Below are 18600 nucleotides of genomic sequence, written 5' to 3'. Positions count from 1 at the left end.
AATTTGACTTATTATCAGAGGATGGCCCAAACTCTCCCATCTTTAGGGCAGGCATTATGGCAGGCATTACAGGGTATTCATGTCTTGGGTATTTAGAGGTAAAGTTTTGTTCTTCAGAACAGTTTTGAACCTGTTGAGGGTCGGGGCAGGGAATAGTGGGGCTATAAGACAAAGATAGTCACTGCATTTGATAGACTGAGCAATCTCAACTCTTGTGACATGCACCTCAATTATAGTGGTATTAAAAATTTAAGGAAAAAGTGAGTCTTGGAATTAATAAAATGAGGCAGTTAATTAAGGTTTATGTTCAGTGCTATTTATTGCTAAGGAAAAGAGTGCAGTCTTAGGCTGGTATGGACATATGTTAAGAAGCACAGAAATGGGGGTGCCTGGGTGGCTCAGTGCATTAAGAAGCAAGAAATGGGAGGAAAAGAAGGCTAGAGACACAGGCCTCAATAAGAAAACAAAAGGGAGAAGAAAGTGTAAGCAGATCTGGTAGCAAATGTGACAGCACAAATTAGAAGTAGATATTTTCACAGTGCTAAGGAATATCAGACAGTCTTAGGAGAAAATGCAACTGTAGAAATGCAGCAACCTTACACACTGGTTCATAAGAACTTCAGAGTATCACAAGGAAGGCAATCTAATAATGGTTGATTCAGTTTGGTAATAGCTCTGTGAGGTAGATGTGACTTATGTATATGTGAAATATACTCCTGTGTTAAGCAGCCAGCTAGTAAGTGTTGGGGGCTGAGATTGGAGCTGAGATTTAAGGCGGGTCTGTGTGATTCTGTGTGATACTGTGTGAGTCTGTGTCATACTGAAAATAACAGTTTAGCCCGTTTTTTAATCTGAATATTTCTCTTTTAGTCTAATGTATGTATCTCACCTGTTAAGATACTCTTCCTAGGTCTCTGTAGAAGGGTTAAGCTTTTCCCTTAGTAGATTTGAATGCTTGTTCTATGCTATTTTTTTATTTTTTCACAGTTCTATTGAGATATAATTGACCTACATCACTGTATAAGTTTAAGGTATAAAGTGTAATAATTTGACTTCACATATTCTGAAATGATTACCACAAGTTTGGTTGGCTTCCATCCTCTCATATAGGTACAATAAAAAGATGAAAAACAGAAAAAAAAGTTTTTTCTTTGTGATGAGAACTCTTAGAATTTGCTCACTTAACTTTCATATGTATCATATAGCAGAGTTAACTATAGTGTTTATGCTGTACATTTTTGTATTTTTAAAAGAAGTTTATGTTTTATTATTAAAACTGTTAGTTATAGGGGTGCCTTGGGAGGCTCAGTTTGTTAAGTGTCTGCCTTTGGCTCAGGTCATGATCCCGGAGTCCTGGGATCAAGCCCCCTGTTGGGCTTTGTGCCCAGTGGGGAGTCTGTTTCTCTCTATATCCATTACCCTGCTGGTGCTCTTTCTCTCTCACTTGCTCTGTCTCTTTTCTCAAATAAATAAATAAAATCTTTAAAAAAACTGTTAGTTGTAGATTATGAGATTAGTTACCAAAAATCTGATTAGGTTAAGAACTAAACTGAAAAGTCCTACTTTTCCTCCTTAGTTTTATGATTCTTATTTTTATGTATAAAGACCTGAAGGAAAAATTATTATAGGAATTTAAGATTATAATAAATTTTCCCTTTTTTATAGAAAACATAGCTCTGCTGGCTGAAACAGCTTTGAGATTCCTGGAATTAGTGCAGTTAAAAAATCTCAATATGGAAAATGACCCAAATAGTGAAGAAATAGATGAAGTTACACATCCCAATGGAAATTACGACTCAGGTAGTATGATTTTCTCTTCCAGGTTTATTATTATTTGGAATGAATTAGTAATGTGGACTTGAAAGAAACTATTGTAATTTTTGTGTAAGATGAAGGAATACCATATATATATAGGTGGGAAAGGTCACTGATGTTTCATTGTTCTCTCTGCTCTGTACACTATTATCTAACCAGAAAATTATCAGCTTGTTGTCACAGATTCTAAGCTCAGTTGTTTTTCAGCCACAACTGATTTGTATAAACGGTAAAGCTAGCTGAATTGTATAATTCTTATAAGATGGAAGGAAAAAAATTGACAACGTCATAGCCAAAGAATCTAAGCCTTTTTTCCTTATGTGAATATACTTTGAGTATCCTAAGTCATGAACTGTTTATGTCATACTGTCTATGATTTATGGATCAAACCCCACAAACACCTTTTGCTTTAAATGTATAGATGTGATGTAAGCTCTTTGAGGTCAAAGTTCCTGTCTTAAGTTTCTTTACATACAAACAACTCTTAGCAGGCTTTTAATTAATGTTTATTGAGTTAAAGATTTAGAAGTAATATGCTTAGATTTCTTGGAGCACGAGATTTTTATGCTATACACAAATGGTAATGGCTCTATTACTTGTAAGAATGATATCAATTTTAGGCAGCATATATTCTCTGCAGTTGAAGTCAGTAGAATAATTTTGAACTTAAAGAAGAATGTATTAGAAGGGAAATCGTTGCTTTTTTCATGGAATTACTTAGAAGATAATACTGTCCTACATTCTGTAACCATGTAATTGGACATTGATAGATAATGAAGTTAAAGTTAGGTGTTAAACCTTTTCGGGAGTTAACCTAAAGTTTGTCTTAATGTGAACGTAGTATTTTGCTTATCAGACCACCTTTTCTCTTGACAGTGGCTGCTCCAGGAGCGACCTTTGCCCTCATACATTTAGCCAACAGATAATCGTTAAACATAATTTCTGCACTAGAAATATAGTGGTGAATAAGACAGAAAAGATCCTTGGTTGAGCTTACATTTTAGAAGGGAAAGGAAGAAGGGAGGGTGGGTAGGAGATAAAGTCAGAGAAGAAGTTGGTGGCCAGATCATGTAAACCCTTGACAGGATGTGCAGTATAGTTTCTGCTTTCTAAAAATTTAGTAAACTGACCTTTGAAATGCTTTCTTAAAGTATTAAATTATACCATCAGTTTATATCCTTAACCAGTCTAATATATTGAAGTTCTTGATGAAGTTAATTTTATTGGTGGCAATAAAATAAAATTTATTGGTGATTTTATTGATTGTTTTGGTGCTTTCCCATAGTTTTTTTCCTTGAGCTTCAAAAATAGGTCTGTTTAATTAATGAGATGGTAACCATGCTTGTGGCATCTGCTTATCAGGATGTTGTTCTTCAATTTATATTTTGGTTTTCTGTCTGACCTTCAGAGCTTGAACAGTGGAAATATTTAGTGATTATAGACTTTTTTTTTTTTTTATGGTGGCGTCTCTATTCTCTTTCTGCAAGGAGTAAGAAAGAAGACTAGATCTATAACTTGGGAAAAAACTGATCCTATCTTTACCTTTTTTTATCCTTTTTTTTTTTAGAGCTGCAAGCCTTACATGAAATGGTCCAACAGAAAGTTGTCACTTTGCTAAGTGACCCTGAAAATATTGTGAAACAAACCTTAATGGAAAATGGAATAACACGCCTATGTGTATTCTTTGGACGTCAGAAAGCCAATGATGTTTTATTGTCCCACATGATCACTTTCCTAAATGATAAAAATGATTGGCATCTGCGTGGAGCTTTTTTTGATAGTATAGTTGGTATGTTTTTCTATTTGTTTTAAAATATATCTTTAAGGTATCGAATTATTCTCTCAAACAGTATTTCCATGAAGTCTGAAAATGGATGATAAGTCTACCAATTTCATTAATAATGAAATAAGCTCCTAGTGTTTCTGTCTGTCTTTTATGCTGCTTTTGGATGATAAAAATAACTTTTATCAAGGGATTGGTTAATTAAATTGTGATACACATTCATATGAAGAAATAATCATGTGGTCATTAAAAACAATGTTTTAAAAGAATATTGAATGACCTGAGAAAGTACTATGAAATTCTATTAAAGTGACCAAAATATTTTAAGGTAACATAACACATCATATATTTATAATGAAGCTGGAATATTCTAAGATTTGTATAGTGATTATCTCTGGGGCTGGGATTTTAGGTGATTATTTTCTCTATGTTTTTTATATTTGTCAAATTTTTTATAGTAAGCATTCATCAGAAAGTAACTTATAATCAGAAAATAACAGTTAAACTTAGTATGATTGAAAATCAGTTTAGTTAGGAAGAAAATTAAAGCTTGCAGGCTATGCTTTGTGTAAACTGAAAAATTAAGTAGGTTTTTTTCCACTTTTTAAAAAATGTTACAGTTTTTATTTTGTTTGTTCATTTGTGTGGTTTTTCCAGATTTCACATATAGGGGAAATCATATTGTATTTGTCTTTTTCTGACTTATTTCACTTAGCATAATACCCTCTAGATCCATCTGTGTTGTTGCAAATGGCAAGACTTCATTCTTTTTTGAGACTGAGTAATGTTCCATTGTATAGATATACACATCTTTATCCATTTACCTATTGATAGATACTTGGGTTGTTTCCATGTCTTGGTTATTATAAATAATGCTGCAGTAAACATAGGGGTACATGTATTTTTTCAAATTAGAGTTTTTATTTCTTTTAGGTAAATACCCAGTGGAATTACTGGATCATATAGTATTTCTCTTTTTAATTTTTTAAGGAACCTCTATACCACATCTTTATCCATTCATCTGTCCATGGGCATCTGGGCTCTTTCCATAGTTTGGCTATTGTGGACACTGCTGCTATGAACAGTGCCCCTTTTGTTTACTATATTTTTATCTTTGGGGTAAATAGCCAGTAGTGCAATAGCTGGGTCACAGGGTGGCTCTTTTTTTACCTTTTTGAGGAAATGCCGTACCATTTTCCAGAGTGGCTGCACCAGCTTGCATTGCCACCAAGAGTGCAGGAGGTTTCCCCTTTCTCCGCAGCCTCACCAACACCTGTTGTTCTCTGACTTGTTAATTTTAGCCTTTCTGACTAGTCTGAGATAGTATCTCATCGTGGTTTTGATTTGTATTTCCCCTATGCCAAGTGATGTTGAACAATTTTATTGCGTCTCTTGCCCATTTGGATGTATTCTTTGCAGAAATGTCTGTTCGTGTCTTCTGCTCATTTCTTGATTGGATTTGTTCCTTGGGTGTTGAGTTTAATAAGTTCTTTATAGATTTTGGATACTAGCCCTTTATCTGTCATTTGCAAATATCTTCTCCCATTCTGTTTGTTGTCTTTTGGTTTTGTTGACTGTTTCCTTTGCTGTGCAAAAGCTTTTGATCTTGATGAAGTCCCAATAGTTTTTTTGCTCTTGCTTCCCTTGGTTTTGGTGATGTGTCCAGGAAGAAGTTGCTGTGGCTAAGGTGGAAGAGGTTGCTGCCTGTGTTCTCAAGTATTTTGATGGATTCCTATCTCACATTGAGGTCTTCCATCCATTTTGAGTTTATTTTTGTGTTGGTTTAAGGAAATGATCCAGTTTCATTCTTTTGCATATGACTGTTCAGTTTTCCCAACACCATTTGTTGAAGAGACTGTGTTTTTTCCATTGGATATTCTTTCCTGCTTTGTCAAATATTAGTTGACCATAGAGTTGAGAGCCCATTTCTGAATTCTCTGAGATTAGTTGACCATAGAATTGAGAGTCCATTTCTGAGTTTCCAAAGAAACAGTGTTCCTTCAATCTGTGTGCCTGTTTTTGTGCCAGTGCCATACTGTCTTGATGATTACAACTTTCATTCCTCTGGCTATTTTGGGTCTTTCCTGGTTCCGTACAAATTTTAGGATTATTTGTTCCATTTCTGGGAAAAAAGTTGATGGCATTTTCATAGGGATTGCATTGAATGTATAGATTGCTCTAGGTAGCATAGACATTTTCACAATATTGATTCTTCCAGTCCATGAGCATGGAAAGTTTTTCCATTTCTTTTTGTCTTCCTCAATTTCGTTCATGAGTATTCTCTAGTTTTCCAAGTATAGATTCTTCGCCTCTTTGATTTCATATATTCCTGTATCTTATGATTGGGGTTACAATTATAAATGGATCAACTCCTTAATTTCTCTTTCTTCTGTCTTATTGGTATATAGAAATGCAGCTGATTTCTGTGTATTGATTTTATATCTTGCCAGTTTACTGAATTCCTGTATGAGTTTCTAGCAGTTTTGGGGTGGAGTCTTTCTGGATTTTCCACGTAAAGTACCATATCATCTGCAGAGAGTGAGAGTTTGACTTCTTTGCTGATTTGGATGCCTTTAATTTCTTTTTGTTGTCTGATTGCTGAGGCTGGGATTTCTAGTAGTATGTTGAACAGCAATGGTGATAGTGGACATCCCTGTCATGTTCCTGACCTTAGGGGAACAGCTCTCAGTTTTTCCCCATTGAGAATGATACTCACTGAGGGGTTTTGTTTTGTTTTGTTTTGTTTTGATGGCTTTTATGATATTGAGGTGTGTACCCTCTGTCCCTACATTGTGAAGAGTTTTAAGCAAGAAAGTGTGCTGTACTTTGTCAAATGCTTTTTCTGTGTATCTTGAGGGTATCATATGATTTCTAACCTTTCTTTTATTAATGTAGCATATATTGATTGAATCTACCCAGTGCAGTTTTTAACAATGAATACTAGAATAAAAATCCATGAAAATGTCAAAAATGTGAAAGCTGAAAAGTAAAACACTCTCTTATGATTGTGTTAAAATCTGCCCATAAAAGTAGACATTTTTAATTAAAATTACTATTTTTTGGCGTTGCAATAGTGATTTCATATACTGAGACAGCAAAGTGGACTAAGAAGTTTATGACCTTAATTTAATGAAGAGTTAAGTGAAACATGGAATCAGTGTTGCCTGTGGATACTCAGTAACATGGCAGCCTGGCAGGATCTGAGATTCTGAGTGTCCTTCTTTCAAACCTATGGTTAGATCAATGACCCATAAACTTTTCATGCTTGGTGTCCATCAGAGAAAGGTCAGATAGTAAGGGAATAAGAGATTTAAGATGAATGGTCACCTAAAAGGAGAAGGCCACACAGGAACTCTTGGTCTCATGAATTGGTCTATGTTGAATAGTCTAGAAATGTAAATCCTTGTAAAGCTTTCAAGTGATAGCTCCAAACATTACTTTTATTTCTCTCCTTTTGGATCAAGGGCAATGATAGTTTGAACTTTTAAAAAGGTTTTCATCATCCCTGAAACTAATAATACACTACATGTTAATTAACTTGAATTTAAATTTCAAAAAATGTGATGTATCACATTGATTTGGAAATTTGAACCACCCTTGCAGGCCAGGAAAAAATCCCAGTTGGTTATAGTGAATAATCCTTTTAATATACTGTTGGATCCTATTGGCTAGTATTTTGGTGAGAATTTTTGCATCCATGTTCATCAGGGATACTGGTATGTATCCTTTTTGATGGGGTCTTTGTCTGGTTTTGGGATCAAGGTAATGCGGACCTCATAAAATGAGCTTGGGAGTTTTCCTTCCATTTCTGTTTTTTGGAACAGTTTCAGGAAAATAGGTATTAATTCTTCTTTAAATGTTTGGTAGGATTCCCCTGGGAAGCCATCTAGCCCTGTCCTTCTGTTTGTTGGGAGATTTTTGATTACTGCTTCAATTTCCTTACTTGTTATGGGTCTGTTCAGGTTTTCTGTTTCTTCCTGGTTCAGTTTTAGTAGTTTATACATCTCTAGAAATGCATCTGTTTCTTTGAGATTGTCTAATTTGTCATATAGTTGCTCATAAGAAGTTCTTATAATTGTATTTCTTCAGTGTTGGTTGTGATCTCTCCTCTTTCATTCATGATTATATTTATTTGGGTTCTTTCTCTTTTCTTCTTGGTAAGTCTGGCCAGGGGTTTATCAATCTTATTAATTCTTTCAAAGAACCAGCTCCTAGTTTTGTTGATCTGTTCTGCTGTGCTTTTGGTTTCATTTATTTCATTGATTTCTGCTCTGATCTTTATTATTTTTCTTCTCCTGCTAGGTCTAGGCTTTCTTTGCTATTCTCTCCAGCTCCTTTAGGTGTAAAGTTAGGTTGTGTATTTGGGACCTTTCTTGTTTTTTGAGAAAGGTTAGTATTGCTATATGCTTTCGTCTTAGGACTGTCTTTGCTTCATCCCAAAGATTTTGAACAGTTGTGTTTTCATTTTCATTTGTTTCCATGAATTTTTTAAATTCTTCTTTAATTTCCTGATTGACCCATTCATTCTTTGATAGGATGCTCTTTAGAATGTATTTGAGTTCTTTCCAACTTTCCTCTTGTGGTTCAGTTCTAGTTTGAAAGCATTGTGGTATGACAATATGCAGGGAATGATCCCAGTCTTTTGGTACTGGTTGAGATCTGATATGTGACCCAGGATGTCATCTCTGTTGGAGAATGTTGTATGTGCACTAGAGAAGAATGTGTATTCTGTAGCTTTGGGATGAAATGTTCTGCATATATCTGTAAAGTCCATCTGGTCCAGTGTGTCATGTTAAGCCCATATTTCTTTGTTGATCTTTAGCTTAGATGATCTGTCCATTTCACTGAGAGGGTTGTTAAAGTCCCCTACTGTTATTTTACTATTGTTGTTGTGTTTCTTTGAGTTTGTTATTAGTTGGCTTATATAATTGGCTGCTCCCATATTAGGGGCATAAGTATTTACAATCATTAGATCTTCTTTTTGGTCAGACCCTTTAAGTATGATATAGTGTCCTTTCTCAACTCTTATTATAGTCTTTGGTTTAAAATCTAATTTGTTTAAGAATTGCTGCCCCAGCTTTCTTTTGATGTCCATTCATATGATAAATATTTCCCCCACACCACTTTATTTTATTTTATTTTTTAAAAGATTTTATTTATTTATTTGACAGAGATCACAAGTAGATGGAGAGGCAGGCAGAGAGAGAGAGAGAGAGGGAAGCAGGCTCCCTGCTGAGCAGAGAGCCTGATGTGGGACTCGATCCCAGGACCCTGAGATCATGACCTGAGCCAAAGGCAGTGGCTTAACCCACTGAGCCACCCAGGCGCCCCTCCCCCACACCACTTTAAATCTGCAGGTGTCTTTGGGTCTAAAAATGAGTCTCTTGCAGACAGCATATCAATGGGTCTTGCTTTTTTATCCAAACAGATACCCTGTGTCTTTTGATTAGGGCATTTAGCCCATTTACATTTCAGGGTAACTATTGAAAGATATGAATTTAGTGTCATTGTATTGCCTGTAAGGTAACTGTTACTATATATTGTTTCTGTTACTTTTGGGCTCTCTCTTTGCTCAGAGGACCCCTTTTTCATAGGGCTGGTTTGGTGATTGCAAATTCTTTTAGTTTCTGCTTGTCCTGGAAGCTTTTTATCTCTCCATTTTCAATGACAGCCCTGCAGGATAAAATATTCTTGGCTGCATATTTTTCTCATTTAGTACTCTGAATATATCAAGCCAGTCCTTTCTGGCCTGCCAGGTCTGTGTGGATACATCTGCTGCCAATATAATGTTTCTACTGTTGTAGGTTACAGACCTCTTTTCCCAAGCCGCTTTCAGGATTTTCTCTGTCTCTGAGATTTGTGAGTTTTACTATTAGATGTTGGGGTGTTGATCTATATTTATTAATTTTGAGGGGGATTCTCTGAGACTCTTAGATTTTGTTGCCCGTTTCCTTCCCCAGATTAGGGAAGTTCTCTGCTATAATTTGCTCCAGTATACCTTCCGCCCTTCCCCTCTTTTTCTTCTTGTGGGACCAATTATTCTAATGTTGTTTCACTTTATGGTTCACTTATCTCTCGAATTCTCCCCTGGTGACCCAGTAGTTGTTTATCTCTCGCCAAGCAGAGAGCCCAGTGTGGGACTCGATCCCAGGACTCTGAGATCATGATCTGAGCCGAGGGAAGAGACTTAACCCACTGAGTCAGCCAGATGTCCCCTTAGCTCACTCTTTGCAGCTGGCTTTCCACTCTGATGCTTGGGCGCTCTTTCACATTCACACACTCCTGGTCTTTCTGTGACCTTGAGGGTCCTGAGACCACACTGTCCCAGCCAGGGTTGCACTCCCCACTTAGCCACTGGAGCTGAGATGTCCCTCAGTGGAGCTGACTTCTAAAAGTTCTGATTTTGTGTTCTGCTACTCTGCCAGTTGCTGGTAGATGGTTGACAGAGGTTTCCTCCCCGGTATATGGTCCATATACCATCTGGATTCACTTATCTGCACCTCCTACCTTGCAAAAAGTGTTCGCTTTTCTATTTGTAGAGTTGCAGCTGTTCTTTTCCTTGATCTCCAGTTGAGTTTGCAGGCGTTCAGAATGGTTTGATAGCTATCTAGCTGAAATCCTGGGAACAGACAATATTTAGGCCTCTAGTCCTCTGCCATCTTGGACTGCTCCTACATATTTTATTTTTTCAATGCAATTGCAGGTAGAACTGTTTTCTTAATGTCTCTTTCTGTTGCTTTGTTATTAGTGTGTAGAATTGCAGGGTTTCTGTGTATTTTTTATCTGCAACTTTACTGAATTTATTCATTCCGATGTTTTAGTGAAGTCTTTAGAGCTTCATGTTATCTGTAAATAGTGACTGTTTTACTTATTCCTTACCAATTTGGATGCCTTTTATTTATTTTTCATGTTCGATCACTGCAGCTTAGACTTTTATTACTGTGTTGAACAAAAGTGATGACAGTGGGCATCCTTGTCTTGTTCCTGTTCTTAGAGAAAAAGCTCTCAGTTTTTCACTGTTGTGTATGATGTTAGCTGTGGTTTTTTATATATGGCCTCTATTATGTTGTGGTATGTTTTCTCTAAACCCACTATGTTGAGTTTTTGTCATGAACAGTTGTTAAATTTTGTCAAATGCTTTTTCTGCATCTATTGAGATGACCATATAATTTTATCCTTTGGTTTAGTAATGTGATAATACTGATTTGCAAATATTGAACTGTCCTTGCATCCGTAGAATAAATCCCACTTGATCATGTGGGCTGAATGGCTTTTTAATGTATTGTTGAATGCTTATTGAATGGATTGCTCATATTTTGTTGACGATATTTGCATGTATGTTTATCATAGATATTGGCCTACAGTTTTCCTTTTTTTCTTCTTGTGGTGCCTTTGGTCTCAGGGTAATGCTAGTTTCATAGAATATATTTGGAAGCTTTCCTTCCTCTTCTGTTTTTTGGGATAATTTGAGGAGAAAGGTATTAATTCTTCGAATGTTTGGTAAAATTCACCTGTGAGTCCATCTAGTTCTGGACTTTTGTTCTTTTGGAGGTTTTTTTGTTTTTGTTTTTGTTTTTTTGGTTTGGTTTGTTTATTTGTTTTAAAGATTTTATTTATTTATTTTAGAAAGAGAAAGAGCATGAGTTGGGGGAGGGCCAGAGGGAGAGGAACAAGCAGACTCTGTTGAGCAGGGACCCCAATTCAGGGTTTAATCCTGGCACTCTGAGAACACAGTCTGAGCTGAAACCAAGAGCCAACCACTCAACAGACTGAGCCACCCAGGCACCCCTCTTTGGTGTAATTTTTCAATTACTGATTCAGTTTCATTACTAGTAATTGGTCTGTTTAGATTTTCTATTTCTTCTTGATTTACTTTTAGAAGATTGTATGTTTATCCATTTCATCTGGTTTGTCCAGTTGTTGGCATATAATTAGTTATAGTTTTCTCTTATAATCCTTTGTATTTCTGTGGTGTCAGTTGTTACTTCTCCTTTGTTTCTAATTCAGTTATGAAATAGTTTATGCCAAACCCATGCTATTATGGTTACCAACTAACCCTTTTTTATATCATTTTGCACATACTTGTAACAACTCGTCTGTTAGTTTAAAAGATTGAAAAACTATTCTGCACGTCGGGAAGCTTCCCTGGTATCCAAACTTTCTCATGTAGTTGCAGAAAGTTATAGGGTTTAGATTTTGGTTTCCAGTCTAGGAAGGTAACTGCTAAAAGGTTTGCCTTTGTTTTTTTTCCCATAAATTTAAAAAAAAAAAAAAGAAAGAAAAGAAAGAAACTCATAGCAACAGTATTGATCTTTCTGCAAGTTCTGCCATATAACATTTTGGAGAAGAGGGTACTTTTCTCCTTTTGAAAAGTTTTGAAATTGTATGGTGTTCTTGCTTTGTTACTATTGGAGATTATTGTATCTTCTCTTTTCAGACATCTTTATAGTTAAAAAAATTAAAAAATTTTTGAGTATAATTGATGTAAGTTTTGGATGTACAACAGTGATTCAGCATTTATATATATTATGAAATGCTCACTGTAGGTCAGTGTACTTAGTATGTGTCACCAAAGTTACTGTAATACTATTGTTTATATTCTATGTTGTATTTTACATTCCATGACTTATTTATTTTGAAGTTTGTATCTCTTAATTCCCTTCACCTATTTCATCCCTGTCCTTAACCTTTTCCCTCTGGCAGTCACTAGTTTGTTCTCTGTATTTATGAGTCTGTTTCTATTTTGTTTGATTTTTCATTTTGTTTTTTTAGATTCCGTATATAAGTGAAATTATATGATAAATGTTGTCTTTCTCTGTCTGACTTGTTTAACTTAGCATAATACCCTCTAGGTCCATCCATCTTGTTGCAAATGGCGAGATTTCACTCCTTTATGACTATACTCCATTGTATATATGTACCACATCTTTATCATTCTTTCCTCTATATGGACATTTAGATCCTTTCTATATCTTGGCTATGTAAATAATGCTGTATTGAAAATGGGAGTACAAATATCTCCTTGAGAGCCTAAATTGATTTATTTGGGTATATGCCCAAGAGTGGAATTACTGGGTAATATGGTATTCCTGTTTTTAAATTTTTGAGGTATTAACATGCTGTTTTGCATAGTGGCTATATCAATTTACATGCCCACCAGTAGTGTGCAAGGATTCTCTTTTCTCCACATTCAGGTCTCTTGCTCATTTTGTAATTGGATTGTTGTCTTTCTGGTGTTGAGTTGTATAAGTTCTTTATATTTTGGATATTAACCCCTTATTGGATATATCGTTTGCAAATATTTTTTTCCCATTCAGTAGGTTGCCTTTTCATTTTGTTGATGGTTTTTTCCACTGTTTGTATTAGTTTATTGCTTCATCTCAGTCTTCCATCTCAGACTCCTCTAACTCTATTCTTTTTTTTTCTTTTAAAGATTTTATTCATTTATTTGACAGAGAGAGATCATAAGTAGGCAGAGAGGCAGGCAGAGAGAGAGGAGGAAGCAGGCTCCCTGCCGAGCAGAGTTTGATGCAGGGCTCGATCCCAGGACCCTGAGATCATGACCTGAGCTGAAGGCAGAGGCTTTAACCCACTGAGCCACCCAGGCGTCCTCCTCTAACTCTATTCTTAATTTTACTTTGCTCCTCACATTTTTTGTCTTTCTTGCTTTCTTCTTTCAATTAGCAATAATCGCGCCTCGGATAAACCTCATTGGCTACGATACTGCCACTGCGCAAAGCTTGCTTTCTTCTTTCAAATCTTATTTTTCTTTCTTTTGTCTGGAAAAGGTGGTGCTTAGCACTTCCACCATCTATTGATCAATTCATGTGTATTTTGAATCATGTCTTTATGTTATTTTTAAATTTTAAGATAGTTTTGTTTTTATTTTGTTTATAAAAGTAATGCTTGCTTGCTGCAGAAAATTTGGAAAATAAAGAAACCAAGAAGAAAATAAATCACCTCTAATCTTATAACCGTTTATGACCTCTGTTAATCTTTTGGTGTTTTTATTTCTGTAGGTCACTCTCTCCTCCTTCCATCCCATTTTGCCACCTTGTCATATATGTTTTGAGGCACTCTTGTGTACCTGGTAAGAGTAGGCACTCTGGAGGCAGACTATTGGGTTCATGTTCTGGTTTTGTCATTTACTAGTTGTGGTTCTTGGGGAAATCATTTAATCTCTTTTTTCCTTAGTTTCTGTATTTGTAAAATGGGAATAATACTGGTACCCATCTGGGGGCTCCTGGGTGGTTCAGTCAGTTAAATGTCTGCCTTTGGCTTGGGTCATGATCCCCAGTCCTGGGATCGAGCCCTTCTTTGCTCCTTGCTCAGTAGGGAGCTTCCCCCTCCCCCATTTATGTGTGCATGTGTGCTCTTTCTCTCACAAATAAATAAAATCTTTAAAAAAATAATAGTACCTATCTGTTGTGTTGTGAAGATAAAATGAATTAACATATGTAATAGTGCTGGGCACATAAGTATTATGTATGTGTTGTATTACTTTTTAATCTTATTTCATTTTTTAATTCTTTTTCTGGTAACATATGTCCTAAGCATTTTCTCATGTCATTAAAATTTTTTTGAAACCAGGGTGCCTGGTGGCTTAGTTGGATAAGTGTCTACCTTTGGCTCAGGTCATGATCTCAGGGTCCTTGCTCAGCAGGGAGCCTGCTTCTCCCTCTCTGCCTGCTGCTCCCCCTACTTGTGCTCTCCTTCTGTCTGTCACATAAAATCTCAAACAAATTTTTTTAAAACCATGATTTAATACGTTAAGATATTCCATTATATGGTTTTACCAAAATTTATGACTTTTGGATATTTAAATTATTTTCCATTTTTTCCCTTTCATATAGAGATAATATTTTATATAAATATTTGCTTCTGATTGTTTTCTCAGAATAAAAGTCTGAAATTTTAATTATTGGGTTAAAGAATATGAAAGTATTCTTAAAACTCCTGATACATTTTAGAAGCTTTTTAAAAAATATTCTATCATTTTCCATTCTGATCAGCATTGTTTGACCATACTGCATACCCTTCACCATGGAATAGGCTTCAAATAATCTTTACCTGTTTGTATCGTAGAATGATAACTTGTTTTGATGTATATTTCTCAGCTTATTTGTGGAGGTGAAAAACTTTTCTCATGTTGATAACTCATTTGTACTTTTTTAAAAAAATTTTTTTATTTGAGGGAGAGAGAATGAGAGAGAGTGAGCACAGGAGGGGGAAGGTCAGAGGGAGAAAAGCAGACTCCCTGTCGAGCAGGGAGCCCGATGCAGGACTTGATCCTGGGACTCCAGATCATGACCTGAGCTGCAAGCAGTCGCTTAACCAACTGAGCCACCCAGGCACCCTCATTTGTACTTCTTATTCTGCGAATTTTTTATTTATTATTTTGTCTTGTGTTTTTGAAACTTATAAATGTATATTAAAAACATTAATTTTTAATCATTGACAAATACTTTTCTCAAGTAACTTAGGTTAATAATCTGTTGACTATGTATTTTTTTTATAATGCTTCTTTTTCTTTTAAGATTTTATTTATTTATTTGACAGAGATCACAAGCAGGCAGAGAGAGAGGAAGGGAAGCAGGCTCCTCACTAGCAGAGAGCCCGATGCAGGGCTCCATCCCAGGACCCTGAGATCATGACCTGAGCTGAAGGCAGAGGCTTTAACCACTGAGCCACCCAGGCGCCCCTATAGTGCTTTATTTTTCACACTTAACTTTTTAATTGATCTTTATTTTGGTCGGTGTTATAAGGTGAAATCTGATTTTCCTCAGAAAAATAGTCAGCTTTCCTGACACTATTAAACATTGCATTTCTTTCCTATTGATTGGTGAAGCTTATGTTATTATGTGTTGCATGCTATGTCTTTCAGTTTTAGTTTTCTCAATGTCTGTTCTAGTCCCTTGATTTCTTATTTCTGTACTCATATTATCATTCTCTATTATTATACATATTTATTGTATCATAATTATTCTAGATGAATAAGTAACTTAGTATCTTGTAGGTTGAGTTCCCCAGATGTCAGTCTTATTTTCCAAAATATTTTGAGCAATTTTGGCTCACTATATGTTTCACTTTGTAAAGTTCCTAAATATAATCCACTGGAGATTTAGGTAGCATTTTCCTTTTATTAAAGAAAAAAATTTCTATAATTACTTTTCAATTATAGGAGAAATATGGTTTAATAAATTATTCAAAATCTATAAAGTAATTATAAAAAGCAGTAGTTTCATTTTCCAGAAATAACTACTTTGGATTTTGTTTTTAGTTTGATAGGTTCAGGTGTGTATTGCCACATCTCAATATTTGGATTACAAGAAGATGAGTGCCCCTCTTTTTGTTTCTCCTTTTCTTTGTGTTGGTTGGTTATTCCAGCCAATTATTAACTTACAGTTCAACTAACAAATGCATTGCATAGTTAATACTATTTACCTTTTGTTCAGTAGTCATAATAAAATCCTATGCTTTTATAGACTGATTCTGAAATTTCAAAGCAAAATTTACATTATTATAAATGTGTAAATTTTATTGACTTCAGAACCATGGTAGTGTACTGTATTTGCTTTCCCACAGTTCTAATGCCATGACTCCTTTATTATTTGATGGAAATGTTTATGGTGTCATCAGTGGATTCTTTCTGTCTTCTGCAGATGATTAAGGGCATTGTGTATTTTAATTTATTTTTTATTTATACCATGACTTTCTTGAACAATTTTTTGTTTTTTTTTTTCTGGGGTTTCAGATTCCTTTGTTTTTCTTTCAAAAGAAAGTAATAAATCTTCTTTACCTTGTCTATAATATCAAGTTTCTTTCTTACCAGTTTTACCTATTGCTTGTAATCTATTCTATTTTTCTTTTTTTTAAAATTTTTTCTTTTTCTTTTTTTTTTTTAAAATTTATTTGATAGACAGAGATCAAAAGTAGGCAGAGAGGCAGGCAGAGAGAGAGGGGGAAGCAGGCTCCCCGCTGAGCCAGAGAGCCCGATGTGGGGCTCGATCCCAGGACCCCGAGATCATGACCTGTGCTGAAGGCAGAGGCCCAACCCACTGAGCCACCCAGGGGCCCCATTTCTATTTTTATTTTTGATAACATTTTTGAAAGTTACTGGCTTTTGTTCTAATTTGGCTTATTGATTTCTGAATCTTTGCTAGCTATTATCAGTTTATCCCCTTGAATTTTTGGGATGGAGATTATATATATATATATATGTATATGTATGTGGATATGGATATATACTTATATGAATGTGTGTGTGTGTATATCTATATCTATATTTTTTTTTGTTATATTCTGCATTTTCTTTATTTTGCTGAAGAAGAACATCCTCAAGAAACTTTCTTAGGTAGGGTTGCATGTGAAGTTAACCCAGGTAGTCTTTGTATGTTGCAAAATGACTTATTTATGTTCTCTTATTTTATTGGCAGTTTAAGTATAAAAATTATTCAATAACTTTGGAGGTCTTGCTGTGTTGTGTTCTAGTGTCCATTGTTGCTAAAGATCATCTTGTGAAGATTGTTTTCATTGTTCCTCTTTCCTTTTTAGGGGAGTATTTTTCTTTCTCTAGGTTCCTAAGATCTTTTTTTTCCCCTTGGTATTACAGAATTTCTTGGTGATTTGCTTTGGTGTGGATCTTTTTCATTATGAAAATGAAATGAAATATTTCATTATTTCATTATTACATAGGAAGTACGAGATCCTATCCTGGATTTTTGCTCAATATATTTGGGTTTTGATTAATTTCATTGTTTAACTTAATGGCATTTGTACTTTCTGGTATAGAATAATTATGTGATGTTGCTTCTCTTTCAGGTGTTGCTGCATATGTTGGTTGGCAAAGCTCCTCAATTCTCAAACCCCTGCTGCAGCAAGGTCTTAGTGATGCTGAGGAATTTGTTATTGTTAAAGCTCTTAATGCCCTTACTTGTATGTGCCAGTTAGGGTTGCTACAAAAACCCCATGTCTATGAATTTGCCAGTGATATTGGTAAGTTTCTTTTTCTCAAAATTAGAAGGAGAAAATTAAGGGTATCTTAAGAGAAATAACAAATGATAGAACACTGTAAAAGTTCTAGGCAAAATAGGGTCAGATTTTCAACTTTATTGTTTTGTGTATATGTGTCTATATGTGTGCACATGTATGTGCATGACTATGCATGCTTGCATGTAAATAAAAGACAGGCAGGCAAACAAATAGGATCATTTGGTCCTCTAGCCAAGCTTGGGGAATATCTCTTTGTTTTTATCTGTAGTTAAGCCTTTAACTTGGAAAACAGATTGTTTTGTTTTGTTTTGTTTTTAACATGATGTAGATAAAGTCTTTAACTGCTCTGAAGAGTCAGCTTATTTTTTTGAACTCTTGACCACTAGTCAAGAAGTTAAAATTGAATATACGGGATTGTCTATGATATCTATTATTACACTGATTGCCACTTAAAAATTCATAGTGTTGAAGTTACTACTGATAACAGTTTTATTAACCAATGAAAAGAATTAATGTTTGACCTTTATAGCACTTAACCTGTTACCCACAACTTAAAATTCAGAATAAGGACAAAAAAGTAAATATGACACTTCTAAAATTAAGAATATGTGGAACTTTTAATCTTATCACTTCATTTTAAGAAAGTAAGCAATGCAAGATACTAAGTTGGCTCTGACCTGAGAGGACGTGAAATCTTAGAAAATTGCCTTTCTTGATAAAATGCTTAATTGCTATTAAATTCTTTGCCAAGGAAAAGTAATAGAAAGCCAAAATTGGTTAGATTTGGTTATAGGTTATTCTTGAGGCAATCCTCAGAGAAGAAACACAAAGGAGTTATTTATTTTGATTGTTGAGAGAGTAGGTGGTAGCTGTAGAGGTGTATAAAATTTCTGAAAATTTTTAAGGCATGAATGTAGCTTTTTAAAAAATATTTGTGGAAAATTTAAGTATATGGAGGTTTCCTATTTTACACACTAGTATCTGTAATTATTCTTTTAGTTTATAACCTT

At 35.0% G+C, this 18600-nt stretch overlaps 1 protein-coding gene and 1 pseudogene across 2 annotated transcripts in view; one reads left to right on the top strand and one right to left on the bottom strand.

Annotated features, from left to right (window-relative positions):
- The window catches only part of PIK3R4 (phosphoinositide-3-kinase regulatory subunit 4), a 78234-nt gene that overhangs the window by 13709 nt on the left and 45925 nt on the right, over positions 1 to 18600 (top strand). For both annotated transcript variants that reach the window (XM_032332892.1, XM_032332884.1), the window contains exons 5-7: positions 1666 to 1800; positions 3383 to 3604; positions 17420 to 17593. In XM_032332892.1, the coding sequence (XP_032188783.1) occupies positions 1666 to 1800; positions 3383 to 3604; positions 17420 to 17593 (531 nt within the window). The remainder of the gene's footprint in view (positions 1 to 1665; positions 1801 to 3382; positions 3605 to 17419; positions 17594 to 18600) is intronic.
- Positions 13227 to 13339, bottom strand: LOC116581126 (annotated as a pseudogene).

The sequence above is a fragment of the Mustela erminea genome, chromosome 1, assembly GCF_009829155.1.
Source record: "Mustela erminea isolate mMusErm1 chromosome 1, mMusErm1.Pri, whole genome shotgun sequence".
In the NCBI taxonomy this organism is placed as follows: Eukaryota; Metazoa; Chordata; class Mammalia; order Carnivora; family Mustelidae; genus Mustela; species Mustela erminea.
Note: the sequence above shows the minus strand (reverse complement) of the source record. Positions and strands in the feature narration are given on the sequence as shown.